The sequence below is a fragment of the Neodiprion pinetum genome, chromosome 3 (genome assembly GCF_021155775.2).
Source record: "Neodiprion pinetum isolate iyNeoPine1 chromosome 3, iyNeoPine1.2, whole genome shotgun sequence".
Taxonomy (NCBI): Eukaryota; Metazoa; Arthropoda; class Insecta; order Hymenoptera; family Diprionidae; genus Neodiprion; species Neodiprion pinetum.
This window is the reverse complement of record NC_060234.1, coordinates 30,660,430-30,684,707: the sequence shown is the minus strand read 5'-3', so window position 1 is coordinate 30,684,707 and position 24,278 is coordinate 30,660,430. Positions and strand designations below refer to the sequence as shown.

The following is a 24,278-nucleotide window of genomic DNA, read 5'->3' as shown; positions in this document are numbered from 1 at the left end:
GTAAGCTGAAGCTACAGGCTCTGACTGGAAGTGGAGTTTCGAATTTCAAGGCACGAAGTAGGGACTGATAGCTATTTCTTTATTCGTGGTTTCATACTCGCTATTAACTTGGAGGCATCAGTGAGCAATTTTCAAAATACATTCTTGTATAGGTATAAATTGCATTTGTATGATTTGATCTTGATAAAAATTTATAGTTATATCGAAGAGTAGGAAAAAAAAAAAAAATTAAAGAAATTGCAGAATTTAACTCTGTCATTGAATAATCGAAATTGCTCTTTTAAACTAGCATCGCTATAGTAGTGTTTTCGAAAATAGGCCAGTGCAGAGCTTTTGTTTTCCGCAGGAAAACCGCTCGCGAAAGCGGAAAGTACAATTACGCGGTAAAATATCAGAATGTGGAACGGTCTTCCATGCTTTGGATGCTGGTACGGTTTTAGTTTTTACGACCCTACCAGCTGACCCCTTTAATATTCATTTCAGCTGTAAAGTGAGCAGTGCGATGCAATCGAATTTCAGCGCGGGAAAATATCGTCGCGACGGGCAGACGCGCAATTTCGTCTTTATATTACCTATAGTTTCTAGAGTAATTTGGTAGCTGGCGCGCAAGCCGCCGGGGGTACATATAACGCCAAAGGAATTGTAGGAGGTAATAAATTTTTGGTCCAGAGGGGCAGCCTTATAAGATCGTAATTCTTTATTCGCTATTAATTTCTCACTAATTCCTCTCGGCTGCGATTACTCGGGAGAATTACGAGCAGCTATTGAGCGTAACGCGGGTATCGTATATACATATAAACGTGCGAAACGTCAAACTGTGTCTATTTTTATTAACTCGCCGCAAGAGCGTCGGGTAATTCCTTTTCGCAGCAGCATTCTGTTTTTCACGAATAATTTAGTACACCCATTAGCGTAAAATTTTTACCACGCTCTGTTGCAGAAGCCGAAGATATACGGCAAGAAGCCGCGTATTATATACGGAGGGTGGAAAATTAATCTCACCTCATTCATATCCCGCTGCACGCGCGTCGTTGAGAAATGGTCCAAGTCCAGCTGGGCTCCACCCATATAAGCGGTCGCATTCCGAGAGATTTTTTATTTCGGATTGATCATTCCGGATGCCCAAGCGGTGCTCAAACACGATATCGTGTGGCCGTAATTATAATATCGTGTCCGCGATAAAAACATTAACGCGTGGAAAGTTTTTGTCGGTGGAAATTTTCACTCTCGAAAAAGCGATTCGATAAGCCGGGCCTTGATCGGGCTGACACACGTCAATGAGTTCTGGTTATTTTCGGCACTCCTATCTCGCGGCAAACAATGATCGCTGGGGTGTGCAGGCCGGCTACAGAAAACCCGCATGCCGTAAGCTCCTGCGAGTCTTGCACCCATCTCAAAGAGTCTTTACCCGCCAAAGTTCGAATCCTCTTATTTCCCGGCATTCCCTTCAGCGTTATACATACACGTGTACACGGCACACCCGGATCGTCGGACGCCGATACTGCTAATCCAACAGCCCTGCGCAACGCGGCTAATCTCAACGCCAAATCCCATACCTGCACATTTGGTATTTTCCAGACTCCGGAATTGGCCCATTCCAGCGCGGCTATATAGAGTTTCAAAATTAGATTACTCGCCGAGCATTAATTTTCCCCTTCAGCTCTAACGTAGCGTTCAAACGTTATGAGTCATGCGTCACTCCTGCCCGCTGTCCGAAATCCAGTTGTTACAGACGGGTTGGCTTGCATGATTTAATTTTCGGCAACCGAATTTCTATAAATAGAAATCAAGCCGTCAAGAGCTATTTAAAGCCGGTTTGATTCTTCGTTCCATGCGGTAACCTTAATTTTGTGACATATGTTGCTCTCAGATCAGGGAAATGGGGAAATCTTCAGTTATCGCATGTAAGAACAGACCCGGTAAAGTAAGAACAAGACAAGAGTTGTCGCTAAAAATCTATCAAATTTCTAGAAGTACAGAATTCTCATTCCTAAACGACGTTAAACATTTTTTCAGCTATACAATACATGTATATATCAATTTCAAGATTCGATCCTTATCAAAATTAATTTATACCCGTGCAATGTTACGTAGGGCGTTACGTCGAGTTGGCAGTTCGGCGCCATTTTACGGGTCCGTGAATATAAAAGGAGGAAGAAGAACGAGAAAAAAGTTGGAAGAAACTCATTCCAAAGTTTGAGTCGTCATCGTGTAAGGTGTTTGACCGGCTTCAAAATGTACGAAGCTTAATAAATTTCGTTGAAAATCAGATCGCTATAAGAGGCTGCAGAGGGTCAAGATGGAGGGCGGAAAAAAAATTCCCAACGACGGTATATTTTCAGTGAAAAATTCGGGAGACTCGATGGGGATGAAGCGGCAGCTTATACGAGCCTACGCAGTCCCCAAACTACCGTAATAAAGTTCGTATTATACGCACGTATGGGTGTATACATGCATTATGTACACACATATACCTGCAACGCTTTCAAGGGTCGCGGGTAAAAATTGAATGATAAAGGGTACTTACCCTCGAATGTTCACGCTACATCCTTGGCTCACCAAAGCCCGAAGGCACCAGCTTCCTTCGTCATTAGGGGGAGTATCACATTCTCAGGATTTCGTTGAAAGGGTGTGTTGATTCGTATAATGCTCAGTCGTAACCAGGCGAATTGCGATTCAAATTCAAGGCTGTTAACCGCCGCTGTAAGCATTCTTGTCATGTTTCACTGGATTCTCCACATTTTACGTTCTTCCAGTTCACGGTCGTACGCAAGGCCGCACAAACTATTCGGACGTAATGTCTCGAGTGTGATTTCGGCAAATTGAGAAAATTCTTTAACCCGGAAATCAGGAGATCGCCGTCTTATAATCCATTAGAAACCGTGCGATTGCTGGTTGGTTCGATGCGATTCGCCATTTTGGGAATGACACTGCACCGGTATTTATATTGATGAATAATTTACTCGTCAATCATGCACGGGGTGAATATCTATTTATATTTGACATATTGATGTAGATACACCCGCATTTGGTCCCCCGGGCGGTTTGAATATAATTGAAAATTAATTTGGTCAAATAAGTGCCACCGAAATGAATTCTTTGAAGCTCGGCATTTTCGAGCGACTGATCTCTCTTCAATCAAACAAGTGGAAAAACAATTATAGAAAATATTACTTTGAAGTCAGGCGATTTCGTTCGCAAATTAATTAACTTTACACGGAAACAATCATTCGCTGGACCAGCAAACTTCATCTTAATATAGTCACAGCTCGTAAATTTGACGCATCAGCGAAAATTTTTAAAGTTCAAAGAACGGGTTAGCTACATTATTGAAACTACACTTGGCTATGCTTGCAAAACTTTTTACACTCGCAGTGAAATATTTGCTTCGATGGTTAAATTTTTTACTGTGACCATATTAACTCTAAAACTTGCTGATCCAGCCAATTGTTTCTTTCCATATAGATGTACTCGTGTGTACTGTTTGCCAACACCTGTTAACGTTCATATCAACGCGTAGTCCTTATACGTTGCTTTATTTTCCACATTAGCGTGCTTAAAAACCTGTCACTCGAATTTTGGCAATATTGTGAAAGCTGAACTGATTTGACACTGGTGGCCACGAGTTTCTATCTCTCCATCACTCCAAAAACAAACTTGCCGATATAACAGTTCACCTCAAGTTTCAGATGAATTCGTCGATAATTCTTTCAAGCACCAAACAAGATTGAATTGAGTTGCACGCATCTGTAATTTTAGAAGTAACAATCAAGACCACGATAAATCGTTAAGTTAGGCATGACTTTTGGCGGAAGCTTAAACACGTGGCTCACTTGGCGGATGGTCGCGTGTGGACTGACTGTCACGCATCGAATGCTATCCCAGGCGCCTTCGCAACCTGCGCCTCGTAGCGTCGCGACGCTCACATCCACTCCCTTCGATGCTATCAAACGCTTCCCTGACTGGTAGAGCGAATGTTTGGTACCGAGTACGTTTACGCACACGAATAACAGGTCGTCGATTAGCCTTTGTCACGTATCCTGTGATAATATGTAATTTAGGGAGTAGGTAAATATTATCGAAGGTGAAAATACCGTTTCTGGGGAAATGATTGTAAAAGCTGCTATTCCAATTGCTGCACAGCTTCTTTCAATTAGAGGTGGACCTCGAATTTGGTGATTAGATAGGTATCCTTTCATGTATTCCCGACGGCCTAACGTAATTTTGACTGTTTTGTATCGCGACGACGGTAATTGAGCCATTTCTCCGTCCCATGTAAAGTGTACACGGTTGGATCGCGAGTAAATGAAGGTGTTAACGTGCCAAGGCGTGAATTAGAAGAGGCAGACTCATTCATTTTCGGAGGCAATCACTCGCGCACCAGCTCAACCAACGTATACGTTGAATGGAGAGGTGAAGAGGTTGTATAAACACACGGCCTGAGGTGACACCCTCAATAAGATCAAATTAATGTTGGCAGAGGATACAAGTGTCCATATTGCCCATTGTACGAGGGTGGTACGTAATTATCGGTAACTCCCATGATATGCCCGTCTGCAAATATGCGGGTTTGTCTTTCTTCGAGGCTCTTTCATGGTACGAAATGGGCGGTAAGTACGGCTAATTGCGAATAATTGCTGGCAGTAATTTAGGTCTAGAACCTCGAGGGTTGTTTTCCGGAGGTATTTACTGTCGAAAATGCCCGCAACGAGTCGCATCTGGTTGGAGAAAAATTCGAGGATACGGATCCACGGGGCAGGAGAGCGCAGTAAGAAGCGGGGAAATAAACGAGACAAGCCAAGCTCAATTTCAGGCAATTGCCCTCAGGGCGCGCTATGCAGGCTCGTCCAGACTAGAACAAGATGGATAGGGTGGTGAAATGTATATCGAGACACATTTCCCGAAAAATTTGTCTCCAGAGTCACAGAGCCGTCTCGTTATTTTCGGGTGACAAACGATATCGTTAGACGCCCCCGTGTACCTACGTCGCTTCGTATCAAGGTGACGCGGCCTCCAGGTGGGTCGGTCTAACCAGCTGTGATCGGGTGGAAAATTTAGGGGGCTTATTATAGCGAGAACGAGGCAGATTTTTAACCCGGCAATCCGATCCCTGGTCAAGCGCCCGCAGATCTGAGATACTGTACGTTGTATTGACCGCGGAGCGACAATCGATCCGTTACAAAATGTGCGCCCGCTTCTAACGATAAAAGGCGTCGGTAGATCCGATCTTCTTTGTCCTTCGTTCTTTAGAACGGTGTTTTCCTCTTTTTTTACTTTTTTTTTTTTTTATTTTTTTGCTTACTTTGAAGATACGTGAATGCGAACCAATTTACGTCACAGAACCATACTTCCGGATGGCAGGACTCCGAGGCGCATTGATGGCCGCGAACTTCCCGACGAAACAAGATATTTTTCCTCAATCCGTAAGGGATCTTTTCCCCCCGAGGGACTTCGGAGAAACTGACTCTCCCGATTTTCCAATACATGTAGATTCAGTTTGACGTAGATTCTTTTATTCGTACATTTTCTAAATCTCGTTACATTACAGTCGCAGGCTAATTTATTCGCTCGTTTACATTGAATGCTGAAAATAAATTTCGTACGTACGTTTCGTTGCTTACGTTTCACTTACACCGTACAGTTTCATACATCTTCGATGCGAAAGTGTTTAATGATAACAGGGTGCTCTTTCAGAATTTCAAGGATCTCCGATTGCTAGTATACTTTTATGTATTCAACCTCGAGGTGCGTAGTATATCGCGAATTCTAATTTTAACTTGATTATACTTAAACGCGAAGATCAGTGAAATGCCGTGATAAAACTGTCTGCCGACAAGACTTTCTAGGAACAGGTAATCCCTGTAGGAGTTCTCACTTCAAGGGTGTATACGCGTTCCCCTCAAGAGAGCAGAATTCTAGTGATACCGGTACCCTACTAAACTCGGGGCTAGGTTAATTTAAGACGACTGACGTAAGTAGCTGCAGAGTTCTTTGGAGCTGAAATTATGTGTAGGTATTAGACACGGTATTCGCAAGCCGCTTGGAACTGGGTAATCCAAAGCTTTTCTTCTCCCCTTCCGTTATAATGTATACACATATTCCCAAATCTACTTAGCCAATCTTTGCTCATTGAAATACCCTCCAAAGTTTTTATCCTACGTCTACTTAGTTTACTTCCGGCTGCAGAGTATATTTACAGATAGCCACGTTGCCTCTGCGAGGTCTGCCGATTAAGATGAAAACTCTTAAGTTTATTTGGGGTAGAGAAATTTCAGTAACCATAACGAATAAGTTTGAATAACTTCTTTTTTTGGGAGCATGGAAATATAATATGCATCAATGCTTCGCGATTACTTGAAAATATATCATCGTCTGACGAGCGACGCCTTTGTCTGAATTCAGAACAATAAGCATTATCATCCAGACCTGACAGGATTGCATAAGGACTTGTCACCAACCACCCTAATCAGAGTTCATAAAGGATAGGGTTGGAATAGAAAATTGCCGTGAAAGTGGGTATATCGATAATTCGATGTAATCTATCGGATAAACACTATCACAATTTTACGCTGATAATTCTGTAGTGCTGGTATGTTTATATTGCGATGTCACATAGATATTTCGCCGGCATCGATAATCTGAAATGATATTACTCGAGTGTCACTATTCAAGCATTGAGAAAAGCGTAGAGCGGGTGTGATTATTCGATAAATTTATCGCCTCTCCATACGGGCACGGTGAAATTGGATTAATTTGAATATATCAATCTATGAAGTTATAATTGATGCCGTAAAATCGTCGCTGAATTTCTAAATCAAAATTTTCATACTAGGCATCGCAGCCATATTCGGGCCTTGAATTTTAATCAAGACTCCATATTACATCGTAGTTAATCAGCGTCCCTTCAATTTCGTGAAGATTGCGGTTACTATGTGCACAAAGGTATACGTACATGCATTATATGTTGAATATACTCGATAAGTTCGTTACGCTGCAGCAAAGGGTGGTAAATTATTTGAATTTGCAGTGAAATTTTACTCTAGCAATTTCCCGTTCCACAGAAATGGAGTTGCATAAGCGAGTTGCACATAACAGGTACTTTTAACAAAACAAATTTGTAAGTAGTAAACTCGAAAAGCGGATTAACAGAACGCTTGTGACATTAATTTCACATCAGCTGCAGCTGCGCTAGGAAATCGATTGCAAATTTTCCACACTCGAGCCGTATGTGACTTGGCGTGATTCAGGCCGATATCATTTCATTTGATTGTCTAAAACTCTTCAATTCACTTTGGAGCGTACACACGATGTTGAAAATGCGTGAAACGTCGAATCTTTTAAGACAGATGACCGGCAAAAGTTATTAATTCGATGCACAGAATAATCCCGGCTCAGCAGCTAAGCAGCCATATGGTCAGATTGCTGTTTGATGAGTTCTGCAAACAAAACCACTGATACAATTCGGTCCCAATATCTCGTGGATTTCACCCGCTATCAAACGAGACCATACATCTGATATCGCCCCTGTGAAAGTCCATGATGGCGAATCAACGGCAGATAGTTTTTTTTTTTCTTTATTACCTTTCCAGTCACCGCGATGTCCGCTCGACTCGCCTCGGCCTGTAATTTAGAAAACTAGCGAAACCGCATTACCAGCTATAATTTGGTGGGCGAGTTGACGTGGTTTGAAGAATATTCTCCGCTTTTCCTTATCTTCCTCACGAGGCGAGAAAATAAGCTGGCAATGCCCCGGGGGGCGAGGGTTGAGGAATATTTTCTCGAGAATTTAGTTAGACGTGGTTAGTTCTGGTTTATTCAGGTGTAAGAAAGCGGAGCCAATGACGCAGGCACGTAAGTAAAACTGGCGCCAAAACGGAACAAGGCCAGTCATCCACGAAACGTACCAAAGAAGCGCGGGTACACGCCGAGGAGGAAATTGGTCCGGCGAACCGTGCAGGAAATTCACTGCTGTCAGCTGATATTGCTATTTATATCCTATTCTTATGTAGGAGGTGTACTTTACCCGTGTCGTTTGGCCTCTGCAGACGTCAGCTTGCGTCGTTCGAGAGGCGACCGGACGAAATAACAAACGCAAACGACACCGAACCTAACGTGGGATCAAAATGGGTACGTGTAATCAGCGTACCTCAGCGTACTTCTCGGTGAATGGTTTATCTGTGACATCAGGGCGCCGTCAAAGATCCGACGATGCTGAAGTTTGCGAGGACAGAAGTTAAACGAGAGTTCGAAAGAACAAAGTTCAAATCTTGGTGTGTATGAGCCGTAATATGTAAAGCCTGATCTGTTCGTGTACAATTTGTTTGCCAGTAGGCGATGTTTTGAAAATTTGCAAATTGCCATTCGTAGATTACTAACTTTCACATCGCTTCCTATACTCAAACGATATTGGACATACCCCGGAAGTATGCTGGGGGATGGAGAGGTTTCACGTCGGTACGTGAATTTAATATTTCGGGGCCATCCATTAATTAGTTACTGGTTTGATCACGGCAACGACCACAGTATTTAGAACGCCTTTGTTCATCCCTTTAACTCTGTTTTCTGGTTTACCGTATCCACTAAGCAGAAATTAATGAAACGTGATGCAACTTTGTATCATGAAACGAAAAGTTTTGGGCAACGAATAACTTTTTACACCTGAAATTCCGTTCTCTCGGGGCTAATAAACGATCCCCAAAGAACTTTCAACGCCGCAGGAGTTACTTGCTGTGCAAAGTTGCTGTGCGTCGGTCAATATTTAAGATATTCAAATCATCACGTTGGATATGCGTATATTCTGTAATATTTTAACAGGGTTGCGTAAACCAACGGCAAAGACGTTTATTCAACACTAGAGGAACCTTCATCGTCTGCAATAAAATAGCTGCACGGGAAATCAATAACGGAATGAGTAGAAGGTCCTCTCGAATTCTAAGACGTGTATAACCGACCCAATGACAGACTACGCGTGCCCGGAGGTATACAATTTGAATTCAGATTCAGCGAGTCATCCAATTTCAAATTGGTTCTATTGCCTGCTGAGTTTGTATAGGCAAATAGGCGATAAGGTGACGAAAAAATTTATATGGAAGACTCCTATCCAATAGCAAGTGAACATTGACAATGCAACATTACCTCGCACTCGTTTATTCCAGAAAATTTCTCCAGCGTCTTAAGAAACGTCAGATTCCAACCGCTTGCATTGATATGGATCAAAGCGAACAATGCATTGTGTCAGTTCTTGGAATGAATGCCAGGTTTCAATACCCATTCAGGTTGCGAGGGACGTTCAACATACATTCGTCCATACAGGTGCTTAACAATGGGTCGTCGACTGCGAAGCGTTTACCAACTTGATTCTATGGAGCACGTAGATTGTCTGCGACCTGCTCCAAGAGGACAATGATACTTAAGAAAGTGATATTCTGAAAAAATTCCTCTTCGAGGTAAATAACAAGACACTGGATACACCGAAGCCATACCAATTGATCGCGTTTTAAATGAAAAAAGTTTTTCCTCAGTCCGAGATATCAGGGAAGGCGGAAAAGTTTCGGCGTTTGCGCTCAACCTTCATTACCGTAAATCAGGATGGAAATAAATCTGAACACGCTTTTGAAGTTACACAAAGTCCGCAGAGGTTACATGAGTGTTTCCCCCAAAGCTGTAAGCACATTTTGCTAAAACGATGCAAAATTATTTGAATCTCGTCGGGATGTTGCCTCGAAGTCTGACTCGGTTGTTTACTACGTTTCAAGGCTAACAAACCAAGTTTTAGCTGAAATTCAACAAGTCAAGCTCGACCGTTAATTGAGAAGGTGTACTATGCCTAAATCTGTCAGGCACCATGAAATTAAGACATTTTACTTGGAGCATAGTCGTAATTTGAAACGATAAATTCAGTCTGCTGATGAGAGATCCGCAGCACTTTCTTCCTTCCGTGAGGTGACACGAAACTTGAATGTTCAACAGATTCACCGACTGAATTGCCAGCAGTGTATATAACAGGTTTTACTTACCGTGCATGGCATGTGTATTACTCCTCTAAAGAGTCAACATTTTTTCCAGCGAGGCGCCCTCGTGCGTGCTCCGAACAGCGAGAATTCTCAGGCAATGCGTTCGCCGGAAGCTTCATTCAATATTCATAACGCACGACTACTATTCGGATTTCTTCAGACGTGATCCAGAAAGATTCGAGTAGGATAGAGCCAGGCAAGCTTCCGCCAGAAGGGATCTTTCCAAGATTTTCTTCTCGTAACGGACCAACTTTCTCCAGGTCTAATTCATGCAGGGATGCTTAGGATGCTATGTGCAATCCGGCTTTCATCGATCTTCACAGTCGAATTTTTAGAATTGCTAGATTTAGTATGTCTTCAGAATTGTTCAGCGTACACGTGTACAGATTGAAAACCATTGTCTATACCTTTGCGAATAGGAGCATGAGAGTAATTTTTGAACCTTACTACGATGAGTGGCCGGAAATGGGTCCTGCTTTCATAAACCTAGAGCAAGATAATTATACTGAAAGTTTTTTTTGCTCAGTGCTCACAGTCTCATCAGTCGAGACAAATTGTGGGTATGTATTTCACAAACCACCATTCGCTGATTAGTCGCAGCTAGGCGTAGCTTCAATTTTCCAAACATTTTCATTGAGTGCCACTTGCCTTGGAATATACATTTTCATCGACAATCCTCATGCTATCTGAGTCGCCCGTCATTCTGTTGGTAGTTTTATTCGAGGTTTGAACGTGCACTCCAGGTCGCCTGGCTGCTCTCAGATTGACCAGGGCTTTAGAGTAAAAGCATTTCAGGAAAAGAGCCGGATATCATCGGCTAGCAACAAAGCCACAATTTTCAAGGTTTACGGTACTTGCAGGGTGTCAATTGCATGTGTCATGAAGACGTTTGTCAAAATGTAAAGATCAGAATACAACCGAAACTTAAGATTTCTATAAATTTTATTTACTTGCATTATTCACGACGGTGAAATCGAAAGAAGCTCAAATCACGTCGTCGTCATTGAGAGTCTACAGTACTGACTGCTGGTGAAAAATCATCCTTCGTCAAACGTGATAAGAGGAAATTTGGTTGGTTGCGAACACTTGGTTGTAGATTCCCATTCTCGCAAGATTTTGTCATCCGAATTAGTCTAAAATTCAATTTGTCTTAATGCAGGCGCAGCTTAACGTTTGGAAAATTGTTTCTGAAGAGCGAGTTATTGTCATTGGTAACCACACCTACTCTATTCCCTGCACACCTACCAATCATTTCTAAGATTCGATTTGCATTACACGTTTAATTGAGTTTTGATCTAGTTTAGATTACTTGCTGAGCTCTAATTCTGGCCAGCTTTGATTTGTGACGTGAATCGAATTACCTGTTCAGACTACGGATTTTCAAAGCTTCGTCTGCATTGATTACATCAACTCTTTGTACAGCAGAATACCTGTGGTTTACTCGAGTAATGAGTTCAAGATGTATAGGTAAAAGTTCAGCTAACATACAAAAATCAACTTATGAAAGCTGAGAGTACTTACAATTAGTTATAAGGAATTGAATAATAGAAACGTCAAGTTAGATCCTTCTATCATCGGTACTTTGTTAGATTCATTGGACTTGGTAAATAAAGAATGATTTCTTCTTCGATAACTCTCTGAAACTGGCGTGAACTTAAAATCGAGATATTTGAAACAATACCAGTCGTCGCTGTGTGCAAACTTACATAAGTATGAGAAATACTTTCATAAAGTCTTTGATATCACGTCGATAAGAACGATGAATTAGAGGAAGTGCCTTTCATCATTTCGAACAAGTGCAGAGTACAAGTACCAAGTAGGATGAAAGCTTGGGATCCCCTTTTAGTCACGATCTGCTGAAGCGCATTTCACTCGAAGAAGCGCGGGACTTTTATGCGGGTTGTATAATTGACATGAACCACAGTAAAGTTAAAACTGGATCTTTACCTCGAAAGCTTTTAATCCTAATCCAACGTTTTCCAGGCCAGTTTCGTTCGCTCTTCGTTACAAGAAGATTACCCGGTAGATTTATCTGGTATCCTCAAACTGTATCCAGTCGGCCAGCTACGTCGGCGTGAAAACCAAGAGGCAACCTTGACAGTAGGACATTTACTTTTATAACCCCCCAGTCACCGCCCTCTATAAAGATACACTCTCAGGGCCATCGGTGCTTCTGTGTTAACCGTTTGCCACCCTTTCCCCGATCTCACGAACACCATGGTGACCGAAGGTTCAACGTCAAGCCATATTTCTTATCTTTGAAGACGCGTGGAAGTGTGGCTGAGAGGCAAAAGCGTTGCCCATCACCATTACACGGGTTTTTCGGGATATGGTCATTCTTTGGCAATCTTAATTTATTCTTTTTGTTTTCAACCTTACTTTCCATTTTTCATCACAGGTTGTGAAATCTACCCAATGCGCGAAGGTGTCGGAAAAAGATGCCGCTATTTTTACCTCGGCTTTTTGTATTCTTTTCGGGGTCACTTTAACGGCCTGTTGTATAATGTGATTTTACGAACACTCTACGTATGCATAATTTCGACCGATTATTCAAATCACTGGAGCATTTTCCTGAGCCCCCCCCCCCTCATGAGATGGTTGGATTCCGAAACGCTCTGCCATCGTAAATCACGTTATTAGAATTTAAACATATTCCGGGGACGTGCGATCGAACTCAATACACCGCAGATTCAATAACTCTAATTCGCGGTGGCTCTCCATGCTAGTATCTCACCATTATTCCTTCGCCCGTGAAATATCTGTTACAAATTACTTTGCAGCACAGTTTTTCACACTATTCTTCACTTTCACTTTAAAAGTTAAATAATATGTCCACTTGCATGTATCACACATGGAATTATACAATAAACTTCAAAACTAAGTGATCAATATGTGAGACTGGTTATTGCATTATGTACGACAGTAATTAGTTGCACAGTAATATTTATTAATGCCTTAACCTTCCGGTTAACTTGTTTTCTTTCGAAATAAAATTCGTATAGAATCAAAAGAACAGATAAGAAGTTAACGGGAAAGTTGAGGCGTTAGTGAATATTACTTGTACACTGTAAAATTAATTTATAATCAATTAATCAATTAAGTCACAGACGCCGAGTGTACAGTCTTCAATGTCGCATTATTACGATGCCTGAATATTTCTTAGATGGAATGAGTTAAATGGCGAACATGACGAGATGTTTTTTTACTCTTCATTAGGACAGAATTTCACGTATCTTCAGGCAGACAGCGGCGAGACATCTTTTTGTTCTCGTTAGCTGTGAATTGACGTAAGAGTGGTATTGGCATTCCATAGAATACTCTCTCCTGTAGCGGTAAGATCAATTTGACTCAATGTCATAATCTAACGCACCAAATACCGATGATACCGAACTTGAACTATAAACTTAGTTTGGTCGTAATAAATAAACTTTTTTCTGTATAGTTGAAGTTTTAATTTACCACCAGTTTATGGAGAACTCTGGTATACTAATTTGTTATTGCGCACAAAAAAAACTGTTACCATTGACGAAGAATTATTTTTTTACACTGTGTAATAAAATAAAATATTTAATAAAATATTAGATTACACAATAGAATACCCGAATATTTTTTACTTTATATTTATTTGGTACTATATAGTATTATTCAAGTTTAATTTGAAAGTGTAACTTTTTTATTTTGTCGGTTTCAAAAATTGAATGTACAACTGTTACGTACTGGTTTATTACAATATCGTTGGTTTGTTATTTCATTCTCCGCTCGGTTCTACACAGAATTCACTTGGTGCAAACTTGAGCAGTTGTGGGCTTAATTGAATTTGAAGGGCAGTACGTACCCTGGAATATAATTAGTTTGTCGGGTTATGCAACCTTTGACGCGTTATTTTAATTGGAAGCGTATTGCCGGCAAATGTTTTAATTGAATGATTACTTGGTTTTATTTATTTTTCTTCAAATTGTCCTATCCACCCCTGTTGTCAGATCGAGCTCTCTAATAATTTTTCCGGAGAGAGCGAAAAACTTGTCAATAAATTGGTAAGACACTTGGTTTCCTCTCAGGATCAGCTGAATTGGTCCTCTGATTTTGAGTAAATGTGATCCAAATTATTTTGGCCGATCGGTTCAAACACTTCTCTTCTTATTGCTCTTCTGCCGTTAAGTTTAAGTAATTTCTAAAAGCTACAGAAAATTGTTCAGGCTGGCGAAAGAGCTTCGCGAAGAAGGCTTCTTAGTTCGACAAGCTCTTTTTGGATGGGCTCAACCGCCGCTTCTCCAATTTCAGTATCCTTCTTGCGGAAATAACGTTGAACCAGCTGACTCATGATGATGGAAAAATCCTCACTGGTATCTTCTAAGAGACTTTCCTGAAATATTACGAAAACCGGAGGTTAAAGTGGAAGTACAAGTTTTTATTGAGAATTTAATTCTGAGCACACAGCGCGCTTGAATTAGTGACTGACCTATACGCGAAATTTCTATTATAACAGGAGGTACGCTCTTTGAAATTCGTGGCAACTCATATCGCAAAGCTTGCAACATTATGTCACGTACATATATTGCTGGGAGGGTAAGTCAATCGTGCATGAAAATGGCCTGAGGAATATGGTATTGAGATATACGAACCACATAGCAGCAATGCTTCAAGTTCCATCGAGCTTTTTTTTCTGGCGTCGGTTTGATCCACGCCTTGATGAACTCCGCTATGCCGTTGAAGGCTGAAGCTGTTGGAATCAAGTTGAACGGTGCCGGCAATGACGTTTGCGTCATGAAGTCGATGTATACCTTGTTGTTCGTGGACAAAAGGGTTATTAAAGAAGATGGAAAGTGGCAGCGCGCCCTTGGAAATTGCGTATTCGAGAGTTCGTTTTCACGTTTCTGCTTATTTTACTTTGTTTGAAAAGAACTTTTCGCCCAGTATTTTTTTTATTCTGTGAAAAATTCTGAATATAAGTCAACTCCAATGAACACTGAAACAATTTTCCATCCGACCCCGTACGTCGATATGCTTTATACAAAATTTATGATTCGTCTCATGTTTTTAATATTCTTCGGCCTTCCGCATGGAACTTTCTATTTTGTCTTCTTACCTCAGTTCGACCAAACATCCATTCAACCGAAACATTGTCTGTTATCTTGGTAAAGGTGTTCGACATGCAAGCGATGAGCATGTTCAACACGACGATTACAGAGATGAACTCGAACACTGAAAATACAATTTATCTACTGCATAAGAAAAAAGAATTCATTCTAACGCTAGCGATAGTTTCGGTTACATACGATCATTGCGTAAATGAATAAAGTGGATACTGAGTAACTCACAGGCGAATGCAACGTAACCGACAGCTTGGGTGAATTTGTGATCGTTGATGATAGTTTTCGATTCTGCTTCACCGGGTAGGTTTTCAATCACGATATCTGCACTTTCAATGGGACTCATGCAGAAGATTGCCCAAAAAAGCGTCTTCAAAGTTGCTGAGAAATTGACGAACGAATTGACCTGCTGGGTTTTCAATTTCGTAACGTCGTCCACCTGCACCATCCCTTCGTAGTACTGATACAAGCGGACCAGCCCTGCACTTGAAAATCAGAAAGCAACAACTGTATTGTTGGCTACATGTAGTATAGACTAGTTACCAGCGTAATTTGGGAAAAGAATTTAATGGCCTTACCAGCTGTGAACGAGAAGATAATAATGGTGAATATTGCGATGAATTTTGTAACGTCGTTTATCATTTTAACAAGTGACATCTGTAAAGGGCCGAGAACATGATCCAATTGGCAGACGAATAGCAACTTGAAGAAAGCCATGATGGTTGCAATGCAGTACGTGCCTTCTGCAATCAACGTCGGATCGTACTGGTTCCAATACTTTCGTTCAAGATCCCTTTGTCCGTTTTGCTGAACGTCAAGCATCGCAGCACCCCAGAATAAAAAGGTGAGCGCAAATAGCACGAGCATTATGACCTCGTACCTGAAACATGAATGCCATGGATTACGAGGAGTAGGCTCGTTGTCACTTGAGTGATGAAGTGAGGATATTGAGGAAAAATTACCAGTTCCACGGGGTTCTGAAATATCGCTTTGGACCGTGAATCATGCATAATCTTAGGGCGCCCCAAATATAAGCCATGACGTATATCACCAGGATAACCTCGAACCCTGGACAGGACGAGGTTTCCGCATGAAAAAGTATGAGCGTCAGTTTTTTGAGGAGAAGAAAACAATCCAATCACGTACCGCTGTCTGGTGGTCCTCGCAATTGATTAGTTTTATCGATATTGGACACTACGTAGACAAAGAACAAAAAAACTGTATAGCTTGCGGCGAATGATAGAAACTTATTGACCGGAATCGACCAGTGCATCGCCCTAGGAGAGTTCGGGGCCAGTAGTGTCCAGAAGACGATTACTGGCAGCATCACGATTCTCGGAGCAATCGACAGTACCTTCAATGGAATAGATCGCAGCCTCCACTCGTACCAATCATCCTGCCATCTTGTTTCCATTAGCTGTTAAAATACGAACGTGAGTTAATTAGAGGTATAGGGTTTCATGTTTTGTAATCACCTGCTGTACGTTCGGATGAGCGACAAAGGGTTTGATCTTGAAATCCATCGCCAGAACTAGACGAGGGTATACGAATTTTGTGGACAAACTCAACCCCGCCGACTGCTTCAGTATCATCTCGATTTCTTCAGTGGTACGGGCACACCCAATTAATTCCGTTGCGAAGGTAACTACCTCCTTCATAAATGTAATTGAATAACGTAGCAGAATGCTATAATATATCTATACAATATCATACTGTTCCCACTTACTCTCAAAAGAACATCATGTATATCGTCAACGTGAATTGATCTTGGACGGAAAAAGAACATACTGCATCGTTTGTATCGCGTTAGAACCCGAAGAGGAAATAAATAGGTAAACCAATCGTAAGTCGAAGATACGTTTCTTAACCGATCGAAATTTCTAGGTAGGTATTCGGTTACTTGAAGATGTACTCGTACACTGCTTCCATAAACTCGCACGGTTTCGATCGGAAGACAGTGATTTATAAACGTGTAACTTACGTGCGAGAGTTGTTGGTAAGGTATGTAAAATACACGGTCGTATTCTGCGGCTTCCTTCAGTTCTACAGCTAGTTCAAAAGCTATGAGAATCGGATCCTCGGAAGTCAAACAAATATACGATGGATTCGCCACAGCCGTGTAAAGAAAAAGGCGCATCTTGTCCATGGTCAACGTGTCTTCGCTCGCTCGCTGAGGTCTGCATAACGAAACGATAAAAAATGCACAACTTGAAAGAAGGTAAAATAAGTCGACAAGTTGAATTTTCTTCGTGAATGTATAAAAAGTAGAAGAAGCAAAGATCAAAGGTTTTGTAGTGTCTATACATACCGTAAATTTTCCGTCTATTAGTCAGAGCATGGGGAAAAGCAGGCAGTATTAATTACTTGCAAACTTCATCGCAGTAGCAGCTGGGTCGATGCGGCCTGTTAAGGAAATGTCCTCGGTCCAGGAGGAGTCTTATGATTTCGTAGTGCCCGTAATGAGCTGCTACCGCTAAGGGTGTCGTTTCATCGAGAAAGTCCGAGCTGTGGGTGGTTCCTGCGAATTCCAGACTCGAAGCTACCGTCTGCATACGATCCAGGATCATGACGACCATTCGTTCTTCGTTTATCCGTACCGCGTGCAAGGCTGTGTCGCCGATGTCTATGTTTGGCAATGAGAGCAGGTACTCCAGCATAGGCAAATTTTTCGAATGGATCGCTATGTGCAGAGCGGAAAAACCCTGAAAATAATACAAGAGGACGTCAATGTTACTGGCATACAAAATGAAATTTCAACAATCTGATATTTCGACCACATACCATAATATAAAATGATATATAGTCAAGAACCTTGGAAAAGTTAAAGGTTTTTTATTTTATCTGGCCTCGCGATGCGTGACTGTGTTTTTGCGTTAGATCTGATCATTCTTTTCTCCCCGGTGAGAAACGCGCAGGGCTGTTTGCGGGATACCAATAACACAGTGCTGAATAGCAACGGGGTTACGAGTAGAATACCCATTTTATTTTCATGGCCGACGATTTATAGCTGCGGGCGGGTAAAAAAAAGTGAAAAATCAACCCGGCGAACGCAGAAGACAATATAATCGAAATGTAGATCGAGTTTCTAATAATAATGTAATTAAAGCCGCACCAAAGTTTCACAAACAAACTGACTGTTTACTTCCAATTTGCCTAAATAACGTGATTATGCGAATGCTATAATTAGACAGCGGCGCGTATTTCGATCGTTGGATGTCGCACATGCTTGCATTGATTCTTATTATTATTCAAACATCTTACACGAAAATTTAGGAGTTATTCCGGGTTGGTTTACGCTCCATGAACGCAAATTGGAACGACGTATTGACATTACAAACGTTTCACTCTGGATTTACGATCAGTGAAAGACTCGTATATCTATTGATGAAGTGAACTGAACCATGGGGATTACAGATCTGTGTTTTCATTATATATTACATCAGTGCTTCAACTTCGGCAAAAGCGTCGTTGATGTTAAGTTTATTAGAGAATAATACGTTCTACTGCGGGATTAGACTACAGGGTTTATTAATAGAGCAACTGTAATACGAAGTTGAGGCTTAACGATTCAGAGGAAAGGTGTAACAGCAGCTTCTACTAGCCGAGAGTTAATCTTTGGGCAATGGTGGTTCGAACAGTCTGCTAGGTTGGTACGTCGACTCTATAGATTATAGAATAACTGGTACAGCAAATATTAGGTCTCCGAGGGCGGAATTATCCCTTTGTTGATCCGCTCAGAGCCCTAGCTTACAATTAGGGGCTGCGTAACGTCAATTCACCGTGGAGAAAACGGGTTTCTAGCTTACGTGCGAATAGAGACAAATGTGGTTATGGTTCTTTTTACGGGTAGGTACGTACTTGCTATTTTTCCCCAGCCGTGATACGTGGAAAGAACGTTGAGAGAGCACTTTATCTTTGTTATTTTTTATTTCTCAGGCAGATCCTGGATTTTGATTCGTCCGCGCAGTGAGGTAATCTTTTGTAAGTATTTTCTTTCACGTTTCGTCTTCGGGAATATATAGGTATTCGGTTCCAATACGGGCTGTGATGTAATCGGAACAAGTGAGCCGCATGAATAAGTGATAAAGTGAATCCGAACCGGGGTCGAGTATAACTTTAAACAGAATCAACAGAGAGGTCAATGTGACGTAAGAATTTGTCACGAATACCTTACCGGACGTGAGGGTGAACCGGGAAACTTGGGGTGGCGGGGGCTCCGAGCGTTTGGGTGCCGGATTAGGAAATATCTGACAACTGATGACGAAAAGATGAAAAATTCCGCATGTTTTTAGGGAACAAAAGTTATGGGCTAATGGATTACACCCATGCCGGACGATAACCGTTGTGAAGTACACTCACCTTTACAACGGCTTTGTATACCTTCTATTAAGAGAACATATTGTACGTGATAGAAACGTCATTGATCCAAATACAAAGTGCTCATCGCGCAAAGTGGCAATTTCAACGATGGTACATGGCTCAATGTTATTTACGGAACGCGCAGCTCCGACAGTTTAACCATTGCTAATGCAAGTCTGTTAGTCCCCGGTAGAAGGACCTATTTTAAGAGAATCGGCACCCTGAGTTAAGCCTCGCGAAATAGCTCCATATCACAGTCGTAATGAGCCATTCGATAAATAGTATCGTTAAGAACGTTTAATGTGACAACGGATTAGATCCAGGGACGGCAACGGGGCCCTCTAAGCGGTAAGGCCCACCTACATGGAGGACCGTAGGAACGCATGTAGCCATTTGTCGGCGCGGCGAGAGTCGTATGTTCACCGAAGAGACACAATGCCGTCGCACGCTGAGCTGGACCCACGGGGCCTTGCCAGGCCCAGAGGACCCGACTGGCCCACGACAATCACGACGGGAGAACGACGGACGGACGCACGGACCGGCCGGCAAACGGAGGATGCCCGTGGTGGTTTATAGGCCACTTAAAGCTCAACCACACAATCAGACGGGCCGACACACATCCGGAGGTGTCCATGGTAGGAATGGGTCACATTCTGAGCGACAACTTCGAGCTTCTCCCGATCCTTAAGTCGGCCTGAACAAACCATTTGTGAATACATTGACTTCCATCTTCGATACTATGCAAATTCGGGTGTTTAGTGACTCTTCATTTTACTTCTGTACTTATCGATTTTAACCTTCAACTACGGAAAGTGAAAATTTCGGGGTGAATTGGTTTTGGCTACATCTACTTGTAAATGTACTCGTTTCCCTTCCACTTTTGGAGTGCAGATTTCTCGAGGCTTGTTAGCGGCTTACTTGTTCGTGAGCGAACGGGGGTCGCAGTCCTCGCTCGTTGACCCGTCAGGAGGCATTTTACGCCATTCTTGCCCAACTCTTTCATCCATCCCGTCGGGCCGTTGGCGTTGGCGTCAGCCAATGGTGTGATTCCGTGACGCCGGGCGTCGGGATGCATCTGCGGCACGCAACACAAACGCATTGTTCGCTGTTCCGACAATAAGCGCTCCATTGAAGGCCCCAGTCACAATATTTCGATGGCCCACCTCAATATTGACGGACCCACAATGGCCGCCAGCTGCCTATCGGTTTCTGGTGGCTGTGGGTTTTCTACAGTAAACGAGGCTTATACTAGTTGACACTGCATCCCGTGGAGCGAATGACGCATACTGAGAATTTCAGGGTATTAAAATTTTGTTTCTTCTTCACAGTTACGGAAGTATTCCTGAAGGGACAACCGTTTCAAACACGTTTCGAAGTATTTTTTTTAAAGAAAATCCACAAGTTGCCTAATCACCATTCAATAAGTAACACTGTTTTTCCGGTAGCATTAAAAGGCTTATTGTCAGCTTCAATGATTTGAATAACGTTTAAGGTAGTTGTAACGTCAATTACAACGGAACGCTTTTCTTACAAAAGTGTAAAAGACCTTACAGTCGGCTGCAGATTTATTTAAGGGCCAACAATACCAGTCATTACAACAAGTATTCAAAAGAGTTCTCGATTACTGTCACCATCTACAGACAAACGAGGGAAAAGAAAAAAAACACCCAAGGAAAAAATCGTGTAAACGGTCCAACCGAACAGCTGGAAGTACGAGTACGAACAATATCTCTCATACGAAAATGTTCTTGAACTAGTTTCAGAACCTGAGAATCCCCGTGGCGAAGGGACCGCGCCTTCGTAAATCCTTGAGTGACGTTAACTTATGTCATCTGGTCTGGAATAATTCACCAGACTTTCTCGTCTCGATAGAGACTCATCCGAGCGGCGGGAAAGTTCGTTTTACGTTTCACATGAAGTTGCACAGCTGACGCATCGATACATCCACGTGAAAATAGACAAGTGAATAAATGCATGGTAAGATGAATATAGTTGAAATAAACTCTCGTGCGCCATGGAACGGTAAGCCCGACTTCACTGTTGATATCGGAACATAGGTGTATACTTATGTATAATGTACACGCGGTACAGACTCTGGGTCCAGAAGGCCCGAAGACTCGAAATAGGAGCATCGGGCAGCAGTGGCCCGGATTCCTCGTGGAATTTACAACGCCGTCATTTGAATAATTTTTATCGCCGCTGGTTGAAACCATTGTCTTGTAAACCGCGGGCTGAAATATAGCCGGAGATACTTCGGTCGAGGACACGAACGAGGGCGGCCTCACCGGGTCTCATTGGGTCTCTTTGCCGCACGGCGTCGAGTCAAAGGGGGTTGGGGGAGGGGGACATTCCACGGGGGGTACGTGTAAGGCCCGAGACCAGGGTGAGATCTGAGATAAGGAAGACCCACTTGGTCGTACGCGAGAATTCACCGGTGTGCTGCTCCGCTGCACCTCCACGTCGGTCGATTGTCTTTGAACCTGATCGTCTGCAGGGTCTCGGGGTCCCGGGGTCTCGGGATCTTGGCCTCCGAGGGCATATACGCCTCGTTTCGTTATCCAATAGCGAATCGCTCTCCTTCTATCCGGCGTCTTACCTCTTTCCGATCGGAAATGACCCTTCGACGTGTGTCCGATTCCAGCTACACTCTGCAGGCAACTTTCTCCAATCTTGTTTTAGTTCCTTTTTTTTTTTTTAATTCCTTTTAGTGGTGTTCGTTTTTCTCATATCTTTACACCGTATTCCTACAGATTTTACGTCGTTTACCGTTCTGTCGATCCCATTGTTACGTTTCAAAGTCACCGAGCATGAAAGTGGAGCTCTCGAAACAGAGGGTATGTATATCCAACTTACGGTGGTCGTGGTTGGTTAATTAATGGTTATTTACATTCGAATGCTTATAACGCAGTATAACGCAAGTCAGCTGCAGTGAACTCTTAGTTTCAGTTACGATAAATTTTTAACGAAACACCTTGCAGGGTGGAATTAAATAATTATTTCACATTGAAAAAAGGGGCGTTACTGAGATATCAGTTTGTTCATGATCTCACCTTTGATAAATGCTCAGATATTGACAATTCAGCTGGTAAAGCTGGTGCCGTATTCTAGGTATGACTGACTCTTAAACCACGCGGTAAATCTTTTCGGCAATAAGTCAGAAACCAATACCGTGACCTGTTCTTTGAATATTTTCCTCGAAACCGATATTGTATTTTCTTGTCTCGGAACCGCCTATCCGTTTCGACCATTCTTTCCCCGGCGCCATTATTTTCGGTTTTTTCAAAACAGCCCGTAACTTTTTGGCAGAAGTCGTCGAGATGAAAGTCGGCTTAAGAAGTTTCCTAACGCATTTTCGCCGGAACGAAGAAAAGAATGAAAGAGGGAAAACGTTGTATACTCTACGAACTTACCTGAAAGTTCACACAATTGATGTTGAAGCACTCGTTTCCGGCCAAGAAATTTCTCACCTCTGCAACGCTTCCGCTGTTAACAATATCGAAGAATTGTTTCTCGCTTTCCTGAAGTTGCGGCAGCAGCACGCTTGGCCTCTACAAATAGACACAGCTATATGAGTTCTGGTAATAATGAACCGTTATTTCGATCACGTTTCTAATTTATAAGTTTTATTCAATCGGCGCCAATTACCGACGTCCCGTAGCGGCACCTTCCCTTTCATGTTTAATTGTAAAATTTTCTACCCTTAATTAGTGGAAGAAAGTGAAAAGCAGCAATACCCATCCCAAAATTCCAAGTATAATTTGGAATTAGTCTTCCAAGAGAGGTAACACATTCCCCGTCGAACAACGTTTCGATCTACGGTATAGGTATAGGTATATTATATCTACGTATGTAACATCGTGTCAAAAAACCAGAATGAAGCGTGTAAAATACACTGACATGAAAAGTTTCACTCCTGGAACCAGTTCAACCTTCCAACCTCCGTTCAACCGTCGTTATACGTATACATCTATACATATGTATATATACCTATATGTATATATAACACCGATCGAAATCACCTCCGACGAAATTGTTTCAGGCAACCCATGAGGTCAAATTGCTTCTATCCAACGCCAGACCACCGAACCAGCGCAAAGCTTATTCCATCCTCAGACCTTAACCTATAGAACTCACCCTCTCAAGTTCGTTCTCATCCGGAAAATCAGACTCAGGCTCAGGCTCTTCCATAAGTCGTAAGTACTTTCGCCTAATCGAAGACTACCGAGCGGTGGAAAAGCGACTGATGCCGTATCAAATGTTAGCGAATGTATATAATAATATAATAAAAAAAGGTTGTACATCCAATATTCCATTGGCAGTTCACCGTAATTGTTTGAAAGGTCGCTTGCGAGCAGTCGGATTGAAAAAATCACAATAACGATCGAATCGTGTAGAACTTCACGGTCCTGGGACAAACATATCTGCGCAGAGTCGCACGTATGTCCATACATTGGAAAACAATAAATCATCGTGAATGGTGGTGTACATACCTACGGTATCGCTGTTGCATTTCGTGCGACGTAACCGCAGGCCGGATTGTCTGATACACAGGCGTGAGCAGGTATTCCTGCAGCCTCACTGGATGAATAAAATATTACACACCCAGGCATCATCGTACACCGTCTACGAACGTGAACACGTGGCAATACTTGGAAGCCAGCTGTACTGTAGTGCAGCGAGGAGGCTGCAATTACATTATAGTGATGATGCATGCGTTGCATTGAATTACACGAAGGAGTTAATTGAACATGATTGAAAATGAGGAGAGCGATTCATTCATGTTCAATGATACGATCAATTTATCAATAATATATAC

General features: G+C 42.2%; 1 protein-coding gene across 1 annotated transcript; it reads right to left on the bottom strand.

Moving 5' to 3' along the window:
- Positions 1-13,630: 13,630 nt before the first annotated feature.
- LOC124214418 (short transient receptor potential channel 4) lies at positions 13,631-24,174 on the bottom strand. Its single transcript, XM_069134390.1, has 13 exons — positions 24,129-24,174; positions 23,957-24,036; positions 22,873-23,010; positions 17,468-17,805; positions 17,016-17,280; positions 16,579-16,755; positions 16,250-16,520; positions 16,066-16,171; positions 15,682-15,983; positions 15,332-15,583; positions 15,100-15,215; positions 14,636-14,794; positions 13,631-14,376 (listed from the first exon to the last, which is right to left on the bottom strand). Exons 1-13 carry the CDS (start codon positions 24,172-24,174, stop codon positions 14,206-14,208), a joined length of 2,421 nt encoding a protein of 806 aa, XP_068990491.1. The 3' UTR covers positions 13,631-14,205.
- Between the last annotated feature and the right edge of the window lie 104 nt (positions 24,175-24,278).

What these genes read in the sequence shown, in the direction of transcription:
- LOC124214418 (XM_069134390.1), bottom strand. Translation starts at nt 24,174, where the DNA reads ATGCATCATCACTATAATGTAATTGCAGCCTCCTCGCTGCACTACA. An exon ending in TCAATTGTGTGAACTTTCAG is followed by an intron (nt 17,806 to 22,872) that starts GTAAGTTCGTAG and finishes TATTATTTTCAG; the next exon opens with GGTTTTTCCGCTCTGCACAT. An exon ending in GCGAGGACCACCAGACAGCG is followed by an intron (nt 16,172 to 16,249) that starts GTACGTGATTGG and finishes CGTCCTGTCCAG; the next exon opens with GGTTCGAGGTTATCCTGGTG.